The sequence below is a fragment of the Eulemur rufifrons genome, chromosome 18, assembly GCF_041146395.1.
Source record: "Eulemur rufifrons isolate Redbay chromosome 18, OSU_ERuf_1, whole genome shotgun sequence".
In the NCBI taxonomy this organism is placed as follows: domain Eukaryota; kingdom Metazoa; phylum Chordata; class Mammalia; order Primates; family Lemuridae; genus Eulemur; species Eulemur rufifrons.
In genome coordinates, this window is record NC_091000.1 from 49,577,554 (window position 1) to 49,597,748 (window position 20,195).

Sequence of the window (20,195 nt, forward strand, 5' to 3'; positions counted from 1 at the left end):
TAAAAAGCTGGGGGTGGTGGATAGTGAGAGAAAATGGTTACATTCTTGTAAGACCCAGGAAAATCTACATTTTCCATAAGATAAGGTGAACGTTAGAGGAGAAAGAAGGGAGTGAAGTAAGCATCAATTATATAGATCTCCCTGGGTAGGTAGAAGACTGATCCTTTCTTATCTCTGTTGTGCACCTATAAAGATAAACTTGCAATTCATTATTAGTGTGAAATCAAACAAACTTTAGTTTTAGGAGCTATACATAGTCCACACACTTGGTTACAATTTCCATGTCCTTCCTTAATGAATGATCTGTGGGGCCAGTTCTTCACGGTTTCCTGAGGCCTTTACCTTCTCTTTTGCATAAGAACTTGTAGGGGTGGTCCTGAGATTTTATTTTCTTTTTACAGGATAAATAAGATACAGAATATCCATATAATGGAATATTATCCTACTATAAAAAGAATTACTACATGTATGAGCCTTGAAAACATTATGCTAAGTAGAGAAGCCAGTCATAAAAGACCACATATTGGATGTCTCCATCCATATGAAATTCCAGCAATGGCTATAGAGATAGAACATAAATAAGTGGTTGCTGAGGGCTGGGAGAGAGGAAGAAGGGGAGTGGCTGCTAATGGGTACAGGGTTTCTTCTAAGGGTGATGATAATGTGACGGTTGCATAACTCTGAATATATTAAAAACCATTGGATTATACACTTGAAGTAGGTAAATAGTATGGTACATTAATTATATTTCAATAAAGCTGTTACGTACTAATCAGCACGAGGTCAAGAACATGTCAGCATTAATTTTTTTCTTACATCTTTCTTGTTTAAACCAATGCCATAAACTAAGTAAAATCTTCATTTCATGTAGTTACCCATGTGAGCTTTCCACACACTTAGGTGACTGCAAAAATAAATCAGCAAAACACTAGCAAAATGCAAGCTTCATTTTTCAAGGTTAGAAAAATTTGGAAACCTCAGGAATCTCATCCTTTGGTTTTGGACAACTTATATTGAAGGGTGGGTACTAGTTATTCTTTTGGCTCAAGGGTAAAAAAATGTATTTACAGCTAATCTATTTTGATTTCAAGACGTGAAAAGCAGGCCAGGTGCGGTGGCTCACGCCTGTAATCCTAGCACTCTGGGAGGCCCAGGCGGGGGCAGATTGTCTGAGCTCAGGAGTTCGAGACCAGCCTGACCAAGTGCAAGACCCTGTCTCTACTAAAAATAGAAAGAAATTATATGGACAACCAAAAATACATATAGAAAAACAGCCGGGCATAGTGGCACATGCCTGTAGTCCCAGGTACTCGGGAGGCTGAGGCAAGAGGATTGCTTGAGCTCAGGAGTTTGAGGTTCCTGTGAGCTAGGCTGACGCCAGAGCACTCTAGCCCCGGCAACAGAGTGAGACACAGTCTTAAAAAAAAAAACAAAAAAAAAACAAAACGTGAAAAGCAGTAATTTTGGGGCCCTGTATACGTTTAAAATTTCATCAGAGAGTAGCCAATAAAGGCATTGCTTACGTGGAATATTAACTTCTGCTAATCACTTATATAACTGCGTTTTTATTGTATGAGCACATTAGAGCTCTGAAAAATGGACTCAACGCTCTTTGCTGCCAAGGACGTGTGATTCCGCAGCAAACGTTCCACAGTGCCCTCTTTATATTTTGAGAAAACAGAGAACCACTAAGGGACAGGATGTAGGTCTGAAATCCTAGGGGATCGTAATAGAACTTGTGATCTGACAGCGGGGGGGTGGGGGGTGGGAAATCCACAGGTCACGTTCGGCTGTTTCTCTCCTAAATCACAGCAGCAACGCCTAAACGGCGTCTTTTGACCTTGTTCAAAGCTTGGCAACCGCTCTGCCTGCCCGCGCACGTGGCGGGGTGGGGACAGAGAGCCGCGTGGGACTAACGTGAGACATTTTCTGCTGCACGCCGTTTCAATTACAGCTATTGGAAATGAATACTCAGTTTGCTACTGCAAAGATTGCCGCGGGGCAGATCGCCAGAAAGATGACCAATGACAATGAAGTGAAAGAAGAATCTCCCCTCAACCGTCCAACACACTGCTTCCTTTTCCTTCTTCACTCCGCCCGCACCCTCGCCCACTCTCAGACCACTTCCCCAGTTCTGTCCCGCACCCAGCCGGAGTCAGAAACGCTGACGAGACCCCGGCAAAAGCAACTCCATCCGGGTGTTTTGTCGGGTAGGGCATAAGGGCGTGATTTTATGACGTCAGTGGGGGAAGGAACGAAGAGCCGACTCTGGAGACTGGAACTTCCTGAAGGAGGGGGCGGAGGGAGTGGTGGGGAGCTCCTTTCCACGCCCCACGGAAACTCCATACTGGAGGAGAGGGGAGTCTCAACTTTCAAACTTGCCCTTGAGAAGGATATATTAAATTGGAAGTTTCACGTCAAAGAGTCATATTTTTTTAGTCTTACTGATGTCCTCACCACTTGATAGTCTTTCCTTTTTCTTCATAATGTTGAAAACCTTCTCGCTTCCAATCCTCTCTCCCCCTTTGCTCCTGCGCATATGGTGGAGGCCCGCGGGGTGCGCAGCCGCAGAGCGCTCGGGGCGGTGCCGGTGAGGGGCGGGTGACGCAGCGGCCGTCGCTGCCATTTTAAGTTGTTTGTTCTCGCTTCTTTTCTCAAACGCGACTCTGCCCCGGACCCGGGAGGCGCCCGAGGCCGCCGCCGCTTCCGCAGCCACCGGTGGGGGGGGAACGAGGCTGTGCCACCGCGGACGCTCATCATCCGCTCCGGCTTTTCCCCCCTCCGGGTCTCCTCGACCTTCTTTCCTGAGAACGGAACCCGACTGTGGGGGGAAGAAAGACTCAAGAGCAGATGCTTGAACTGAAATAACTTTATTTTGGGGGGTTTACTTCTCTGACAGACCCCTTAGCGCAGGGCTCCCTTTCCCTCCTTCCCCTCCCCCTCCGCCGCCAGTACCAACTCAACTCCCTCTCTTTCTCCTTGTTTTTCCTCCTTTTCTTTTTCTCTCCCGGTCGCCGCTGCCCCCGCGTCCTTCCCCTACGTCGCCGTCCAGGGCGCCGAGCCAGACTATGGGTCCCAGGTGGGGGCTGAGCGGCGGCAGCAGCGCGGGCGGCCCGGTCACAGTGCGCACTGCAGCGGGGATGGAGGGGCTCAGTTGGCTGGTGGTTTTCTCTTGACATGGCTCCTGCCCGTGCTGCGAGCAGCGCCCCCGCCGCCGCCTCCTCTTCCGCCGCCGCCACCGCTCCGCCCGCAGGCTGCGGCTAGAGGGCCCAAACCCCTGCTTGAGAGTCGGTCCGTGAGTCCCGGTCTCCGCGGGGATAGGGAGGGGATTTCCCCGTCACCCACCCCGCCCCAGCTGACTTGATTCCAACCCCTGCCCACTTGGGAAACAAACTAACGACCCCACCCTAAACAATCCAAACTCTGGAAACATGGTCTGTTCAACTTGAGAGCTAGCTAATCCGGAATCCGGGAACTTAAATTTTTTGGGGGGGTGGGCGGGTGGGCTTACTTTAAAAAGTAATATTAACACAACTGTTTTCTTTTTTTCCCACTGATCCTTCCCATTTACCCACTCCCGCCTACTCTACCCGGGCGGGAATTGTTTCCACGATGAAATGAGTGAAAACCTGAGTGATCCTGTGTCTCCCGTGGTGCGAGTGAGTCGCTGCCGCTGAAGGCAAGGGGTGGGGGTGGGACCTGGGGGGGTGGAACGCAGGTGGTCCCCGGGCGCTGCCTGGGATTTGGGAGAAGAACCCGCCACCTTTGCCTCAGCAATGCTCACAAGAAGATAAATCACACTCCCTACCATCTTGAACGGGGGCAAATCCACAGGGAAGGCTTCCTTGGGGAATGTAGGACTAGTTGCAGGGCTGGGAGTGTTGGGAACCCGGGCATTAATCAGATCTAACCACAGAGCCGGAATAATTATTAATACCGTATTTTATACCCTCTTTTCCTTTGCCATCATGATTCTCCTTGGCAGCAGCATTAGCAGCCGCCTGAGGGTGAAAATGTGGGTGATGGGGAAGTTGGTAATGACTCCGCTGTTTTTTCTCATGGCTCCTTTGGGCAACAGCTGCCCGCCCCCAGTATACACTGTAGTTGATTGCAGGGAAACCCTGTACCTCTCCCCTTCCTTCTCTACCGATTTTGCACTTTTCTCTTTGCTCGCCACCAAGTGTAATCAATAACAAGCACTGACAATACATAGCAATAGTGAAATCTGAAATAACTAAGAATTAATTAGGTACTACGGCCATGGATCTGGCTGGGTAAAATACAATTGGATATTTCAGTTTCATTCACCTACCCTGTTTTAGTATTTTCTTTTTCTTTTTTTTTTTTTAATTTTTTGTATTTGGAAAACAAGGATCACACTTTCCCCCTCCTTGTTCCTTTTCTAAAAAGGGGGAAAATCTGGATGGGTTTTAAGGATTGGACTGCTGTCCGCTGTGTTTTGTTGCACACCTAAATCCTGATTACAGGCTTTTCATTTCCCCCCAAAGCCTTTATTTTGGCAGTTAAGCCAAATGTGTTTTCCAGAAAGTTAGTTCAAGTATTTTCTCCTTTCCTTCCTTCCTTCCTTTCCTTTTTCCTATCTGACCCCAAACATTATTGTCCAAACATGACAGGACAGCAGCTTTTGTTTCTTGACCCTGTAATATGACAGTCTGCTAATAGTGCCAGAGGGTGCAGTTTTGGGTTACAGTTGTGATTTTAGCTATTCAATCATATTAGCAGGGGAAAAAAATGACTTGTTTCTGTTGTACTTGAGTCTTAAGAAAAAGTGCCCATAGTTTAGTGACAATTTCCAAAGGCTTTAGTACCACCTGTATTTCAAAATGGGGGACCCAAACTCCCGGAAGAAACAAGCTCTGAACAGACTACGTGCTCAGCTTAGAAAGAAAAAAGAATCTCTAGCTGACCAGTTTGACTTCAAGATGTATATTGCCTTTGTATTCAAGGAGAAGGTAATTTAAAGTTCTTAATGTGAATTAGCACAAGTGATTTTTGTAAGTGTATATAAAGTTGTTTGTTACTCTTAAATAATTATGAATATTAGGTTAAAGAGTGGTTGGGGAAAAAAGTTTGCTTTATACCCTTTATTTTTCACCCTTTGGGTGATTCTATGAATTGAGCACTTGCCGTGTAATTATGAATGGAAGGCCCTTGAGTATTTTTTTAGTTTGGAAATACTGTCAAAAGCTTAGTAGAATCCACATTTAGTTGACATGGGGTGAGCAAAATTGTAGAAATTTATATGGAATTACATAGGGAACTTTATAACTGAATGCAAAGATTATCTAGTGTAAATATAAATAGGATGTTTGAAAGTGTTAAATTGGAATCCAAGTGTTTATATGCTAAAGTCAGCCTGTTTTCTTCAACTCCATGATGTAGGTACCTTTTCTCATGGTACATTTAATGAAATAGAATGTACTTTTAATTTATAGGAGCAGTTAAATACTGAAATGGTTAGTTCGTGTTTAGAAGTACAATGTTTAAAAATTCAAAATGACCTAAAGGATATTTTTTATTTTATTTTATTTATTTATTTTTTTAGTTTTCTTTCCGTCACTTCAGAAGGAAAGGAAGATACTTTTTCTTAATCAGAATTAATTCTGCAGTTAAATAGCAGTGAGTTTTGAGTACTCAAGGACATGATAAAAGCAGTATCGCAACTTAAAATGGAGTTTCTTAAATTATCAACAAGGCTATGTGACATGAGATTAGGTTATGAATATAAGGAAGTACTACTTTTTGCACTTAGAATGTGGGTTAATTTTAGATCAGAAATATAATCTTAGTGTGGTATCAGTATTTGCAAGTTTTCTAGGTTGTTACCCCACTCTTAACGGTTATTTCTATTTAAGAACACTTTAGTTGCATTGTAAAATAGTTTCAAAGTAATTTGTTTTGAAATGATTGTCCCGAGATTGGATAGTATCAAGGATTTATGTTCCCATTTTCTTTTTCTTACTTTTTTTGACAAGTTAATTCAAAATTGATAAGATTAGAGTTAGTTGAAGATACTATAAGGTGAGCTTTCTAAATAAATCCAAGATTGAAGTGGTGAGACTAGGTCTTTGTATTTAATCTGTAAATCACTCCAAATTGTACCATCTAGTTCTGTAAAAACTGAAAATCTGGTTTTATTCTTTGAATGGACAGTGTGCAATTGTCCTGAATAGTTCATGATCTATACTTCATAATATGGGATTTTTAAAGCTAGATTCGTGATGAGCACTTGGTCTTAACTAATTCTGAAACAATTTGGTGTATCTTTTTAAAAAATCCTTTCAAATGTTAACATTTGTGATTATATAATATCCAGAAAGAGTGATGGAAATTGACTCATTTAAGAAATAGTTAATTTTTCTGAATAGCTCTTCTGTTTTTAAAGTGGTGAGATTGTTATTTAGCTGTATATAGAACCAGTTAAATGAAATTATGTCAAGACTACATCACTGCTTTTTTTTTTTCCCCTTAAACTTTAGGGGTTTCTGGTGTTTGTTTCTTATAGCATTTAAGAAATACTATTATCTAAAATAAGTACTTTTAGGGGGAAGAACAGAAGGATCCACCTATCTGAAAATCTGTTTTCAGTATAAAAATTACTTCAGTTAAGAATTTTGCAGAATTAGAATATAGGCACTTGAAGTTGTAATATGAACTGGGTGTTAAAAGACAGTGCTCTCAGTGAATTAATACACCATTTTGTTTTCTTTTAGAAGAAAAAGTCAGCACTTTTTGAAGTGTCTGAGGTTATACCAGTCATGACAAATAATTATGAAGAAAATATCCTGAAAGGTGTGCGAGATTCCAGCTATTCCTTGGAAAGTTCCATAGAGCTTTTACAGAAGGATGTGGTACAGCTCCATGCTCCTCGATACCAGTCTATGAGAAGGGTAAGTTTGTCTCTTAAGTCTAAACTTGGTAGGTAAGTTTTTGTGGGTTAAGTTTGCATTCCCCCCCATGGTAGTTACTATGGTAATGAATCTCTGGAGGTAAATTTGTCTTTGCGCCATGTTAATAACTGGGATCATGCTTTAGAAACCTTAAACATGTACTATTAATAGGGTTATAAAAATGTAGTTTTGCCTTCATGCTTGATAGATAAAGTATATAGAGGGATTTCATCAATCAATGTTAGGTATTTGTGATAGCCAACTATTCTTAATAACTTAAGTGCTGTGCATAAAATTGTTTTAAATTCCTGAAGTATGTTTTTCAAAAATTGACTTCAAATAAAACAAGGATAGTTTTGCTTATGTGGGATTATGCTGATGATGGTGTACATTATTATTGTGAATGCTTTATATTGCTGTTCATTGAATTTTCCTTTTGTGGGGAGAACTAAAATCATGCCCCTTTATAAATGAAAAACTTTAAGAAGGTATTGCTGCCACCCTTCTAAACTGCAACACATTCAAAGTTAGTCTGGGCATACTTGAACAAGAGACCCCTCAATTATTTGGGGGTGGGGAGAGACTGGAGATGACCATGTACTGGTCTGGAAGAGGTGTATTGGCCTTGGAAAATTAATATGTTGGCCATGATAATGAAGAAGAGGTTAAGAATGGAGAAAAGTAGTTTTCTATCAACACATAAAAATAGCATTTCATCTGTGATAAGAAGATTGTGATTCACATCAGAAGTTCTAAGACACCTTTGTTAAATAGGTTCTAATTTTGAAGGGTGGAAATTAAGGTGCAGGGTCTAACAACAGCAACAATCAGAGCTTTTTTTTTTTTGTTGTTGAGACAGAGTCTCACTTTGTTGCCCAGGCTAGAGTGAGTGCCGTGGCGTCAGCTTAGCTCACAGCAACCTCAGACTCCTTGGCTTAAGCGATCCTACTGCCTCAGCCTCCCGAGTAGCTGGGACTACAGGCATGTGCCACTATGCCCGGCTAATTTTTCTATATATATTTTTAGTTGTCCATATAATGTCTTTCTATTTTTAGTAGAGACGGGGTCTCGCTCTTGCTCAGGCTGGTCTCAAACTCCTGACCTTGAGCGATCCACCCGCCTCGGCCTCCCAGAGTGCTAGGATTACAGGCGTGAGCCACCGCGCCCGGCCAATCAGAGCTTTAGTTGGAGTTTTCACCATGCATCAATGAATCTAAGTCTTGGTGTCAGGAACATTGCACTGAGTGACTATGACTCTATAAGATAAAAATTAAAATTAGGTCATGAACTGTTTAGATTGTATACATTTCTATTACTGTTAGCTCTTAAGATATAAAATGATATTATGATGGTCCTTTTGTGCTTATAAAATGTTTCTATAGTCAAATCCTGTAATTTGTGATGTTGCTTGTTATAGCTTTGTTTTTTTACTTTTTTTTTTTTAATTTAATGCTTCCTGAATACAATGATGTTGTTTTTTTTTTTTTAAAGTATTTTTTTTTTTGTGGTCATTTTATAGGATGTAATTGGCTGTACTCAGGAGATGGATTTCATTCTTTGGCCTCGGAATGATATTGAAAAAATTGTCTGTCTCCTGTTTTCTAGGTGGAAGGAATCTGATGAGCCTTTTAGGCCTGTTCAGGTATTCTAAAATAAGTGTAATGAGTACTTCAATAAGTAAAAACTCCTGGAATAGGGCCTAACTTGAGAAATTCTTTGGGAATACGCTTTCTAATAGTTTTATTTCATGAGTCTCACTTTTTCTTTTGAGTATTGTGATGCAAGAGAATAAAACATTTGGATTATGGAATCACTTGACATGAGGTGGTTTTAACTGCCCAGTGTTTCTTTGAAATTACGACTAGAGAAAATCTTTTAAGACAGACATTTTTTGTTTTTTTGAGACAAGGTCTCACTCTGTTGCCTGGCTACAGTGCAGTGGCATCATCATAGCTTACTGCAATCTCAAACTCCTGGGCTAAAGCAGTCTTCCTGCCTCAGACTCGTGAGTAGTAGCTGGGACTACAGGCGCATGCCACACCCAGCTAATTTTTTTGTACTTTTTTGTAGAGAGGATGTCTTGCTGTCTCAACCTCCTAGACTCAAGCAGTCCTCCCGCCTTGGCTTCCCAGAGTGCTAGGATTACAGGCGTGAGCCACAGCGCCGGCCTACTTTTCTTTTTTATCATATATATTTACATATGTATTTCCTTTTTTATTTATTTTATATATCCTTAATTTTCTTACAGTGAGCATACTTTTATTTTACAATTAGAAAAAAATGACATTTAAGGATTCATTTTAAGTATACTAAACCAAATATTAGAAGGCTTATTTTAAGCTAGTTGTGTAAGAATATGAAAAGTATTTGTCATTTAAAAAATTTAGCATCTGTCCATTACTATGAAATATCTTTGTGGTGCTTTGTATGTAATAGACTGTGTAAGTTGGTATACTCCCCTGCCCGCATAGTAATGTTGCTGTACATCAGCTCAAATAAATTGTCATTCCTTTTTCTAAGATCTGTTTGACAGTAATAAGTTCTAAAGATACTTGATAAGCTAAACGCAGGTAAAAGTATCTTATACAGATGTCCCTAATTTACAGTGGTTCAACTTAAGATTTTTTGACCTTACCATGATGTGAAAAAATCATAAGCATTCAATATTCTCGGTTTACCATGGAATTACATCCAGATGAACTGACTGTAACTGAAAATACCTTGAAGTTGAAAGTGCCTTTCAATTTACGGTGGGTTTATCTGGATGTAACCACCAATATGTCAATTGCATATAAAAGAAATGAAAATAGAAAAGATGTGTTTAAAGTTCTCAGAGGAGGGCTTATACCTTAACTCTTACTGCTCTCTAGAAGCATTGTTAGGACTTCTTTGGTGATTTTTTTTAGTTCAGGATTTCTCATTGGAAAAATGTAGGTCTGCTTATCATGGTATGTTTTCAAATTTCTAATAGCCTTTCTTTTTCTCAGAGACCTTATTTGGAATAATTGAGTTACAATAGTCTTGTCTCAAGTACTATTCTTTGAAATCATGGCTAATATTTATTGAGAATTGACTGTGCTAGGCTTTCTCTGAAGTACTTTATGTACATTTAATATTAGTCCTTAAAATAACTGGGTAGATATGAGCCTCCTTTTGCAGAGAAAGAAACTGAGCCAGTTAGAAATTAGGTAAATAATAGGCCCAAGGTCATGCAGTTAAGTTAATGGTCAAGAAAAAAGCTAAAGTTTATGCTGTTAACTCCCTACTCTGTACTATGAAAAGTTCCTTATATTAATTATAAAACCTTAAATTTTGGATGAAATATAAGCAGTAGGACATAGGTAATAACTTGTAATTTTAGAATTTAATTGCAATAAATAAGTTAATATTTATTTCCCTACAATAATCTAAATTATATGAATATCCTGAAGGAGAGGGTTTAAATGCAAATGTCTTAGTTTTTTCTTTCTCAAGGTAAATGAAAAAAGGAATGGTAAGTTTTAACTTGCAGACTTTTTTTTTTTAACTGTTGTATTTTATTTATTTTTATTTATTTATTTTTTTTAGAGACTGGGTCTTGCTCTGTTGCCCAGACTCTGGAGTGCAGTGGCCTGATTATAGCTCGCTGTAACCTTGAATTCATGGGCTCAAGTGATCCTCCGCCTCAGCCTCCCAAAGTACAAGGATTACAGACATCAGCCACTGTGCCCAGCCTTTTTTTTTTTTTTTTTTGGTTTTTCCATCTTACTCTTTCCTACTATTTTTGACATAATAGGAATAAAAATTGTTTGAACCAAATGGAGTAACAGTCATTTTTATAATTTACTATTACCTAAACATCAGATTGTTAAGTCTCAGTTTCTTGAATCCCCCATTAAAGCCTTGTCTTTTCACCTAGCATTTGGCCTCTCCCTATGCCTACAGACATTTTGTGAGAATAGAGTTGATCTTCCTCATATTAAAAGACTGAAGGAATGTTCTGACTTGATAACAATCTTTGATAACTTTAAGAATTTTTTAGAAACAACCTTGTGAGTCTAGCTGTGGGACAAATGCACATTAAAACATTTTTTTTAAATTTCCAAGAGGTTTGTATGTCCTCAAAAGCTCATGTCTATGAGGAGTGGGACTGTATTTCAATTGTGGGGCGTTAACATTGCATGTAATCCTCTAAACTGTCCTATGAAGTGGTTAGAGCCTCATAGATGAAGAAGCTGAAGTTTAGGAAATTTAAATTATTTGCTTAAGGTTACGTAACTAATGAAATGTACAGTTAGGATTGGAATAAACTGATTTCTTTATAAGAGCCATAATAGTATGCCTCCTAATCAAAAGGAGGGAGATGCTGTTAGAGTTTAAAGTACTATGGTGGGAGTCTTGAGCCGAGTAGGTTTGAAAATAAGATGAGTATTTTGATTCAAAGCTTTTCTTGAAGATCACATAATAAAGTGCTATCCAGCTTTCTACAATGAAGGAAATGTTCTCTATCTCAAGAGATAGTTGAAAATGGTGGCCAGTAGGCCACATGTGACTATTGAGCATTTGAAATATGGCTGGTGTTGCTGAAGAACTGAATCTTAAATTGCATTTAATTTTAATTAAATTTAAGCAGCTATATGTGGCTGTTGACTACCATATTGGACAGCACAGATGTATGCATAGGGGTGCAGATGTTTCAGGTAGTGTAACATGTTTGTGGTTAAATATAAATGTTTGTATTTTATAATTAGGCCAAATTTGAGTTTCATCACGGTGACTATGAAAAACAGTTTCTGCACGTACTGAGCCGCAAGGACAAGACTGGAATTGTTGTCAACAATCCTAACCAGTCAGTGTTTCTCTTCATTGACAGACAGCACTTGCAGGTAAGCATTATTTTGAAAAACCATTTAAGGGCTCATTTGAAATCTTATTGGTTAGCAAACTTTTTAAGAGATAGGGCTGGGCCCTGTCGCTCACATCTGTAATCCCAGCACTTTGGGAGGCCAAGATGGGAGGATTGCTTGAGGCCAGGAGTTTCAGACCAGCCTGGGCAACATAGCAAAACCCTGTCTCTAAAAAAATAATAATAGGGGGCAGGAAGGAATGGGTATATATACACACCAAATGGGTGTGGTGTGCACTATCTAAGGGATGGACATGCTTGAAGCTCTGACTTGGATGGGGCAAAGGCAATATATGTACCCTAAACATTTGTACCCCCGTAATATGCTGAAATAAAAGGAATTAAAAAATAAAAAAAAAATAAGAAAAATTAGCTGGGCATGGTGGTGTGGGCCTATAGTCCTAGCTACTTGGGAGGCTGAGGCAGGAGGATTGCTTGTGTTCAGGAGTTCGAGGCTGCAGTGAGCCATGATCCCACCACTGTACTCTGTCCTGGGCGACAGAGCTACACCCTGTTTCTAATAAAAAAACAAAAATAAAAGAGATGGAGTCTCACTCTGCCCAGGCTAGATGTGAACTCCTGGGTGCAAGCGATCCTCCTTCCTCAGCCTCCCAAGTATCTTGGACTACAGACATGCCACCACACCCAGCAGGCAACTGTGTCTTATGCAAGTTACTTAATTCTGTTATGCCCCCACAACATTGCACAATTTTTGACGTTTTTAAGGAAACAAGAAACAGATATCCTAGGCCTCACGCTAGAATTGTGGTCCCCAACCCATAGGCCACAAAAATTGTCTTCCTTGAAACTTAGGAAGGGGTGTGAGGGCGGTGGCAGTGCACACACAGCAGGTGGAAGCTTCATCTGTATTTGCAGCTGCTCCCCATGCATCACGACCTGAGCTCCTTGCCCGCCCCCCCACCCCCCGTGGAAAAACTGTCTTCCATGAAATCGGTCCCTGGTGCCAACAAGGCTGAGGATCGCTGTCCTAGAACAGTGGTTCCCAACTTTGCTGCACATTGAAACTACTTGGTTGGTACCTGGGAGATTTTAAAAGTCATTCTGGTGAACAGTAGTGAGTGAGAACCACTGCCCTAAAGCTTTTCTATTTGTCATTGTGGTCAACTTGTTAAAAATGTAGATGCCCAGGCCCTACTCCGGTCCTGTGTAATCAAAATCTGCATATTTAACAGATTCCTCAGGTGATCTGTAACACATTAGATTTTGAGAAGCACTGGCCTAGACCTTTTAAATCAAAATCTAAAGGGATGGGGCTCTGTATTTAAAAGATCCACATGTACTTCAAGTAAGCACTTCCCAAGTAGTCCAGGTATTCCAATTTAGTTTTTATTCTGTAAAACATTCTTTATTTTCATCACTGAATGCCATCACTTAGAATTTATAAAAGATTCTTAATTGTAAGTTTATTAATCTCTAAAAATAACATCCTAATTTATTTACCATTCACTTAACAAATGAATGCCTATATAGTGCAAAGCACTGTACAGCAATGAAAAAGATAGGCAAAAATTCCTGCCTTCATGAATTCACATTCCATTATGGAAGATCCAACAGTAAATAAAATGTCTTTATAAATGATAAGTACTAAAAGAAAAAGAAACTTGGGTGGAGAAATATAGACTATTGGGTGTTTAAATTCTTAAACGGTGTCAACAGAGCAGGCCTCATTCAGAAAGTGATTTAAGTAAAGACCTAAAAAGAAAGTATTTATGATATTAGTTACCATAATAGACCATATGTTTAGTTAAGAAAGAATATGCAAGATATTAAAAAAATGTAAAGACAAATCACACTAGAACTACTGCCTTATAGAAAGTTAAGTAATTATGGTATAGGTACAAATAAAAGAACTATGGGAATTACGGAAGAAAGTTAATTTGGTGGAGGAATTTGATAAAACTAAATAGAAAAGCATAACTTAGGTGGGATTTGGGGTATTTGTTTTTTTTTGCAGTTTTTTCTTTAGCTCTTTTCTGGTAGATGTTTTTAAGTTGACTGTTATTTTTCTTTTCAATTGCTTGTAGCGTACTTCCATTTGAAGTATTTGTTGAGAAAACAGTGTATAGCAGGCACTTGTCATTATTTTATCCAGTTTTAAAGGTTATCGACATATGGAATCCACAATACAGATTTTTAATCACAGAAGCTTTAATGATGACTAGTATACTAGCATAGAGAAATTAGACTTCATTTTTATGTGAATATACTATGAGATCATTAATACTATATGGAAATGACTAGTGACTTCAAGGAATTACTGTGCTATATAAATAGTGAATCATGTCCTGTTTTGCATCAAGGACAGATCTTTTCTATGGGTTAAGAAGCAAACAGCTTGAATCCTTTTAATGAAAAGAAAATGTTAAGTGCATAAGCTAAATTAAGCTAAATTTGGGTTGTAGGTAGGGTGACCAGTCTTTTTGCCTGGGTTATTCTTTTGTTAACACTAAAAGTCCCAAGTTCTGGAAACCCTTCAGTCTGGGACAAACTGAAACGATTAGTTGTAGGTGAGCTTGGTCTCCAAGTGCTTTTTTTTCTTTTTCTTTCTTTTTTTTTTTTTGAGACAGAGTCTCACTCTGTGGCTGTGGGTAGAGTGCAGTGGCATCATTGTAGCTCAGTGCAACCTCAAACTTGTGGGCCCAAGTGATCCTTTCATCTTAGCCTCCTGAGTAGCTAGGACTACAGGTGTGCCCCAGCACACTCAGCTAATTTTTCTTTTCTTTTTTTTTTTTTTTGGTAGAGACAGGGTCTCACTTTTGCTCAGGCAGGTCTGGAACTCCTGAGCTCAAGCTATCCTTCTGCCTTGGCCTCCCAGAATGCTAGGATTACAGGCGTGAGCCACTATGCTTGGCCTCTCCAGTGCTCCTAGTCCTTCCTCCACTCAGGTTTTGCTGCAGATCTGTTGCCATATTTGCATTGTAAAGAAGAATCAGGCTGGGCGCGGTGGCTAATGCCTGTAATCCTAGCACTCTGGAAGGCCGAGGAGGGAGGATCGCTTGAGGTCAGGAATTCAAAACCAGCCTCAGCAACAGCGAGACCCTGTCTCTACTCAAAAAATAGAAATTAGCCAGACAACTAAAAATAGAAAAAAATTAGGCGGGCGTGGTGGCGCATGCCTGTAGTCCCAGCTACTCGGGAGGATTGCTTGAGCCCAGGAGTTTGAGGTTGCTGTGAGCTAGGCTGACGCCACGGCAGTCTAGCCTGGGCAACAAGAGTGAAACTGTCTCAAAAAAAAAAAAAAAATGAAGAAGAAGAATCAGCCCCCACTAGTTCATGTGGCAGTTGGTATGATAGTGCCTGACACGTATAGTATGTTATGTATCAGGGTCTATACTAAGAGCTTTACATATATGAACTTGTTTAATCCTCATAACAGTCCTCTGAGCTGTGGGTATTTACTGCTCCCACTTTATAGCTAAGGAAATAAATTAAGTAACTTGATCAAAATCACCTAGCAGAGTTCTTGTGCTTTTATCTTAATATATGATAATGATAGTCTTAGATGGGCAGGTGTTTTAGAAGGACAAACGTGGAGTTGGTGGATTCTAATATAGATGCAGCACTTGCTGGCTTAGTTGGACAAGTAACTTCTGTGAGCATATTCCTTCTGTTAAATTGAGCAAATGATACTCACAAAGTGGTTGTGAGATTTAATATGAACTCTATATGTATGTATGTGTGGGTACATAGGTCGTGACATTTTAAAATAATGTATGTACATATATAGAGACTACTTCAGACATTAGCAAAGTCAGAGTTTTTTCTTTTGCTTTTTAGAGGTGCTATAGTGAAAAGAACTTTGCAGTCAGGTCTGGGTTCAGATTCCATCTCCCATTCACTAGCAGTAGTTTTAATTGTTAGTGAAAGCATCTAGCACATGTTATTCATAGGTTAGCTGTTCAAATGGTAACTACTACTTAGAAATGATACTTAGAGTTTGATTTACCTGGTAATACTTAGGCTTTCTGGTGTCTTACCCCAGGATATGCTTAAATCTTTATAATTTTTAATCCTTTCCGTAGCTTCTACTCTGACCGCATAAGCTTTCTGTCTTATGTATATAAATATGACTTCAAACCTCTACTCAAATCTGTCCCCATTAAATGCCTTTAGCTCTAATTTCTTTTAGCAAATAATCTCTGTTTGGCTTCTTGAATTTTTTACCTTTTAACTCTGCAGAAATTCTCTAAGCATTTATTTAGTTTACAATCATTTTCACTCTATTTTTTCTGTATCTTGTATGGCAAGATTCTGTCTTTTTAACTAGACTATGGATAGGGACCATACTTTATCCTTTACTCTGTATGTTTGTTACTGTGCCCATAGGTGCTTAATAAATTGTGGGAGAGATTGACTTCATGTGACAGTTACGTTAAAGTCTTAGTAAGAATATTAAAATTTCTTCCCTTCCAGACTCCAAAAAACAAAGCTACAATCTTCAAGTTATGCAGCATCTGCCTCTACCTGCCACAGGAACAGCTCACCCACTGGGCAGTTGGCACCATAGAGGATCACCTCCGTCCTTATATGCCAGAATAGAGCGCTGACCAGCAAAATGGAGAAGATCAGAGAATGCAGCAGCAATTTTTTCTTATTTTTTTCTTACCACTTTATTCTTTCAGAGTTTAAAGAAAACGGACTCATGCACAGAACACTATGCATTTTGAAACTTGTTCATCCTGGATTTTTTTTTTTTTTTAATCATTTGTATCTCAGAACTTTAAAAAAAATTAGATGTCTTCTGAACGGACTGTGTGAAAGAAGATGCTTTGCATATTTGCTGCACTGCATCAGCATCTTACTAAAAATGTGAAACGAAAGGACTATTGTACACTGAAATGCTTAAATGTATTTGAAAGCACAAGGTGATACTCATTTTTGATGGTCTTCCCATTTGTGCTGGTTTTTTTTGCCTCTGACATACATCTGTCATCAGTATTTAGAGGGTGAGAAGTGAATGTAACAGGTATAAATAACATTTTTAAAAACTTAATAGCTTTGCTGTAATCACCGTTGTTCCAGAGCACTGTCAGATTCATTCTAATAACCAGAAGTGGTTGTTTAAAAAAAGAAATTACAACCATGGGAAAGAAATCTTAAATGAAAAAAGCATCTCATTGTAGGCATTCTTGCCTCATATTTTACTGGGCCATGTTTGTTTCCTGGTACTCATAAATACATGTATTTTCTTTCCAGATCTCTTTCCCCAAGTTGCTGTTGTAAGAGTATTCTGCTGAGTGTGGATGCAGTTACACACATTAAAGCAGATCTGGAGTCTGAAGTAGCTAAAGCAGCTATAAAACTGAGAAACACATTCATAGCTGCAGAAACCATGATAGATAGAGGACTTTCCTTTTTGGTTTTTGTTTTGCTTTTGGGTTTTAAAGAGAAGAGATTTTTATTACAAAGAAAAAAATCCAGTGAATTGTGCAGAAATACTGGTTTCTACACTATCCTAAAGAAAAACTTAGAGGGTTTTTTGGAGTAGAAAAAGGTTATAAAAGTTGGAATCTTAAATTGTAAAAATAACCATTGAGTGTCAAAGTTCTAAAAGCAGAACTCATTTTGTGCAATGAACATAAGGAAAGACTACTGTATAGTTTTTTTTTTTTTTCTTTTAAATGAAGAAAAGCTTTGCTTAAGGGTTGCATACTTTTATTGGAGTAAATCTGAATGATCCTACTCCTTTGGAGTAAAACTAGTGCTTACCGGTTTCCAATTGTATTTAGCTTCTGGTTGGAATTTGAAAAATTAAAACCTAAATAAAATAGGTGAAAGTTCCCTGACTATTCAGGTGAATACACAAAGCTTGAAGTGGTAACTTTTTCCCCCCAAGTCACTGGTAAGATGTTACTGGTCACCTTAGGGGATTATTTCATAGTCCATGGCTAACGAGTATATGCAAAAGGAAAAAAGCTGGCAATTGAGTTTGTAACTTCAACAACAACATGAATCCACAGACATTTTGTCAGCTTTCAACAACAGCGTAGCCTTATGGTCTGCTTCATGGAAAATAAAAAATACCATTCTTAATTTCAAAATGCTTTCACATGTTCTCTGATCTGTTAAAAATTAGAATCTATTTTAAATAACACTTTGAATGTTTATTATGGCCAGGTACTCTTCTAAGCTTGTAACTTGATCTAACAACCTTGAGTGGAAATAGATAACAGAGGTTAAAGTAACTTGCCCAAATCATAAGTAGTGGAGGATTTAAAACCAGGCTGTCCAGCTCTGGAGCCCAAGCTCTTAACTATTTTATTAATACTATATTGAGTTATGTTCACTAAATTAGGCATTTCAGCAGCCATTGGTTTTAAGTTTTTGTTTTGGAATAATTTAGAAAACTTGCCAAAGTTTCTGTTATAAACTTTACCTCTACATTATTTAGTTTTTATCATTTTGCCACATTTTTCTTTGTATATATATACATATTTTCTGAACCATTTGAGAGTTTGTTGCATATCTGATTCCTTACCCCTTACTACTTTGGTATATGTTCCAAGCACAAGAATATTTTATGTAACTAAAGTTATCAAACACAGGGAATGTAACATTAATATACATGTCTTCCTTATTCCGGTTTTGTCAACTGTTTCAATATTCTTGGTAGTGTTTTTGTTTTTGTTTTTTAAATCCCCCTATAGTATAGGATCATTGCATTTAATTGTCACATCCCTAGCCTCATTGATTGACAAGAGTTTCTGTTGCCCAGGTTAGGGTACAGTGGCATCAGCATAGCTCACTGCAACCTCAAACTCCTGGGCTCAAGCGATCCTTCTCCCTCAGCCTCCCAAGTAGCTGGGACCACAGGAGTGTGCTAAGATACCTGGCAAATTTTTTATTTTTAGTAGAGATGGGGTCCTGCCCTTGCTCAAGCTGGTCTTGAACTCCTGAGCTCAAGAAATCCTCCCACCTTGGCCTCCCAGAATGCTAGGATTATGGGCATGAGCCACCTCACCAAGCCCCTAGTCTCCTTTAATCTGGAATAGTTCGTTAGCCTTTCTGTTTCATGACCTCCACATTTTGGAGTACAGGGTAGTTTTTCATGTAAACCTCTCATTTTGCATTTGAATTGTATTTGTTCATAGATTAACCTTATGCCCTTAAATTAATATCCAGAAGCACACTCTCCATCTGCTCTTTGTAGATGTTATTTTTGATTGCCTGGTCAAAGTGTTACCCTGTTTCTGCACTGTATAAAGGACTCATTAGCACTCCATGGGGAACAGTATGCAAATATCCTTTATCAGGCTCTCCATTGCTGATTCTTTCCACACCCATCTTTATGAGGGTTACATAATAGTGATTTTCCAAATCTGTGCCTCCCTCCACATCTTTCAGTGTTCATTCTAAGGAAGAGTCCATCTGTCTGCCATGTATTACCTACCTAAACACTGTGGACTCAAAGATTGTTTTTCTCCTCCACCCCACCCCCAGTGCATGTTGTATGCCTGTATCAATTTGGGGAGGGGAGGCGCATTTTGTAACTTCTCTCTCCCAGCTTTCAGCCCTGGAATCAGCCATTTATCCAAGGAGTTCCTTTTAGTGGGAAAAACTAGAAATCAAGGTCTTGTGTCTTCTGTATGCTCACTGCTTCTATGGAGTGTGCTTCTGTCCTTTCAGTTGATAGGTGAGCATGCATTCTAATATAGGCAAAGGAAAACCAACTTTTAACTGTTAATTGTATTTATAAATTTATTTAAAGCTGCTTTGTTTCTTTTCAGTGTTTAGTCATGAAATGTTCACTAAGATTCCCTGATGTAAAAGTCAAATGTTAAGAGTGCCATGGTCAACAGAAGTTTGAGACCTTTGAGAAATGGACTAATGAATGAAGTTGGTCTTTTCAATACTGTAGACAGGAAGATTCAAGATCTGCATGGTTTTATTCTAGGTACTAGAAAAGGGGCCAATAGTATGTTTTCCCCCTTTAAAAGATGCTAGTTCTATAAGTTATTGGAGAAAAGCATTTGGGCCATTTTTTGTATCACTAATGTGCTTTGCATCAAACTTTCTTGAGGACTATTTTAGACTATATGGTTCAATATATTTTATTTTCCACTGTGGGCCATGGTTCATCTATTTTGAAGTTCCATAATCTTAAAAAAGGAAATGCAAGTGTGGCATGGCATTTTATTTATTTTTTTATTTTTTGAGACAGAGTCTCACTCTATTGCTCAGGCTAGAGTGAGTGCCGTGGCGTTAGCCTAGCTCACAGCAACCTCAAACTCCTGAGCTCAAGCGATCGTCCTGTCTCAGCCTCCCGAGTAGCTGGGACTACAGGCATGCACCACCATGCCCGGCTAATTTTTTCTATATATATTTTTAGCTGTGCCTATAATTTCTATTTTTTTTAGTAGAGATGGGGTCTCACTCTT

The 20,195-nt window shown here is 39.0% G+C and overlaps 2 protein-coding genes across 3 annotated transcripts in view; one reads left to right on the forward strand and one right to left on the reverse strand.

Annotated features, from left to right (window-relative positions):
• The window catches only part of ALDH5A1 (aldehyde dehydrogenase 5 family member A1), a 277,572-nt gene that overhangs the window by 102,087 nt on the left and 155,290 nt on the right, over positions 1-20,195 (reverse strand). The window lies entirely within an intron of this gene.
• C18H6orf62 (chromosome 18 C6orf62 homolog) lies at positions 2,657-18,332 on the forward strand. 2 transcript variants are annotated; one of them, XM_069493121.1, is made up of 5 exons: positions 2,657-3,659; positions 6,735-6,911; positions 8,431-8,553; positions 11,642-11,776; positions 16,231-18,332. In XM_069493121.1, exons 1-5 carry the CDS (start codon positions 3,618-3,620, stop codon positions 16,354-16,356), a joined length of 603 nt encoding a protein of 200 aa, XP_069349222.1. In that variant the 5' UTR covers positions 2,657-3,617; the 3' UTR covers positions 16,357-18,332. The 2 variants fall into 2 exon arrangements, with proteins under 2 accessions (XP_069349222.1, XP_069349221.1); XM_069493120.1 differs by lacking the exon at positions 2,657-3,659 and adding an exon at positions 4,190-4,973.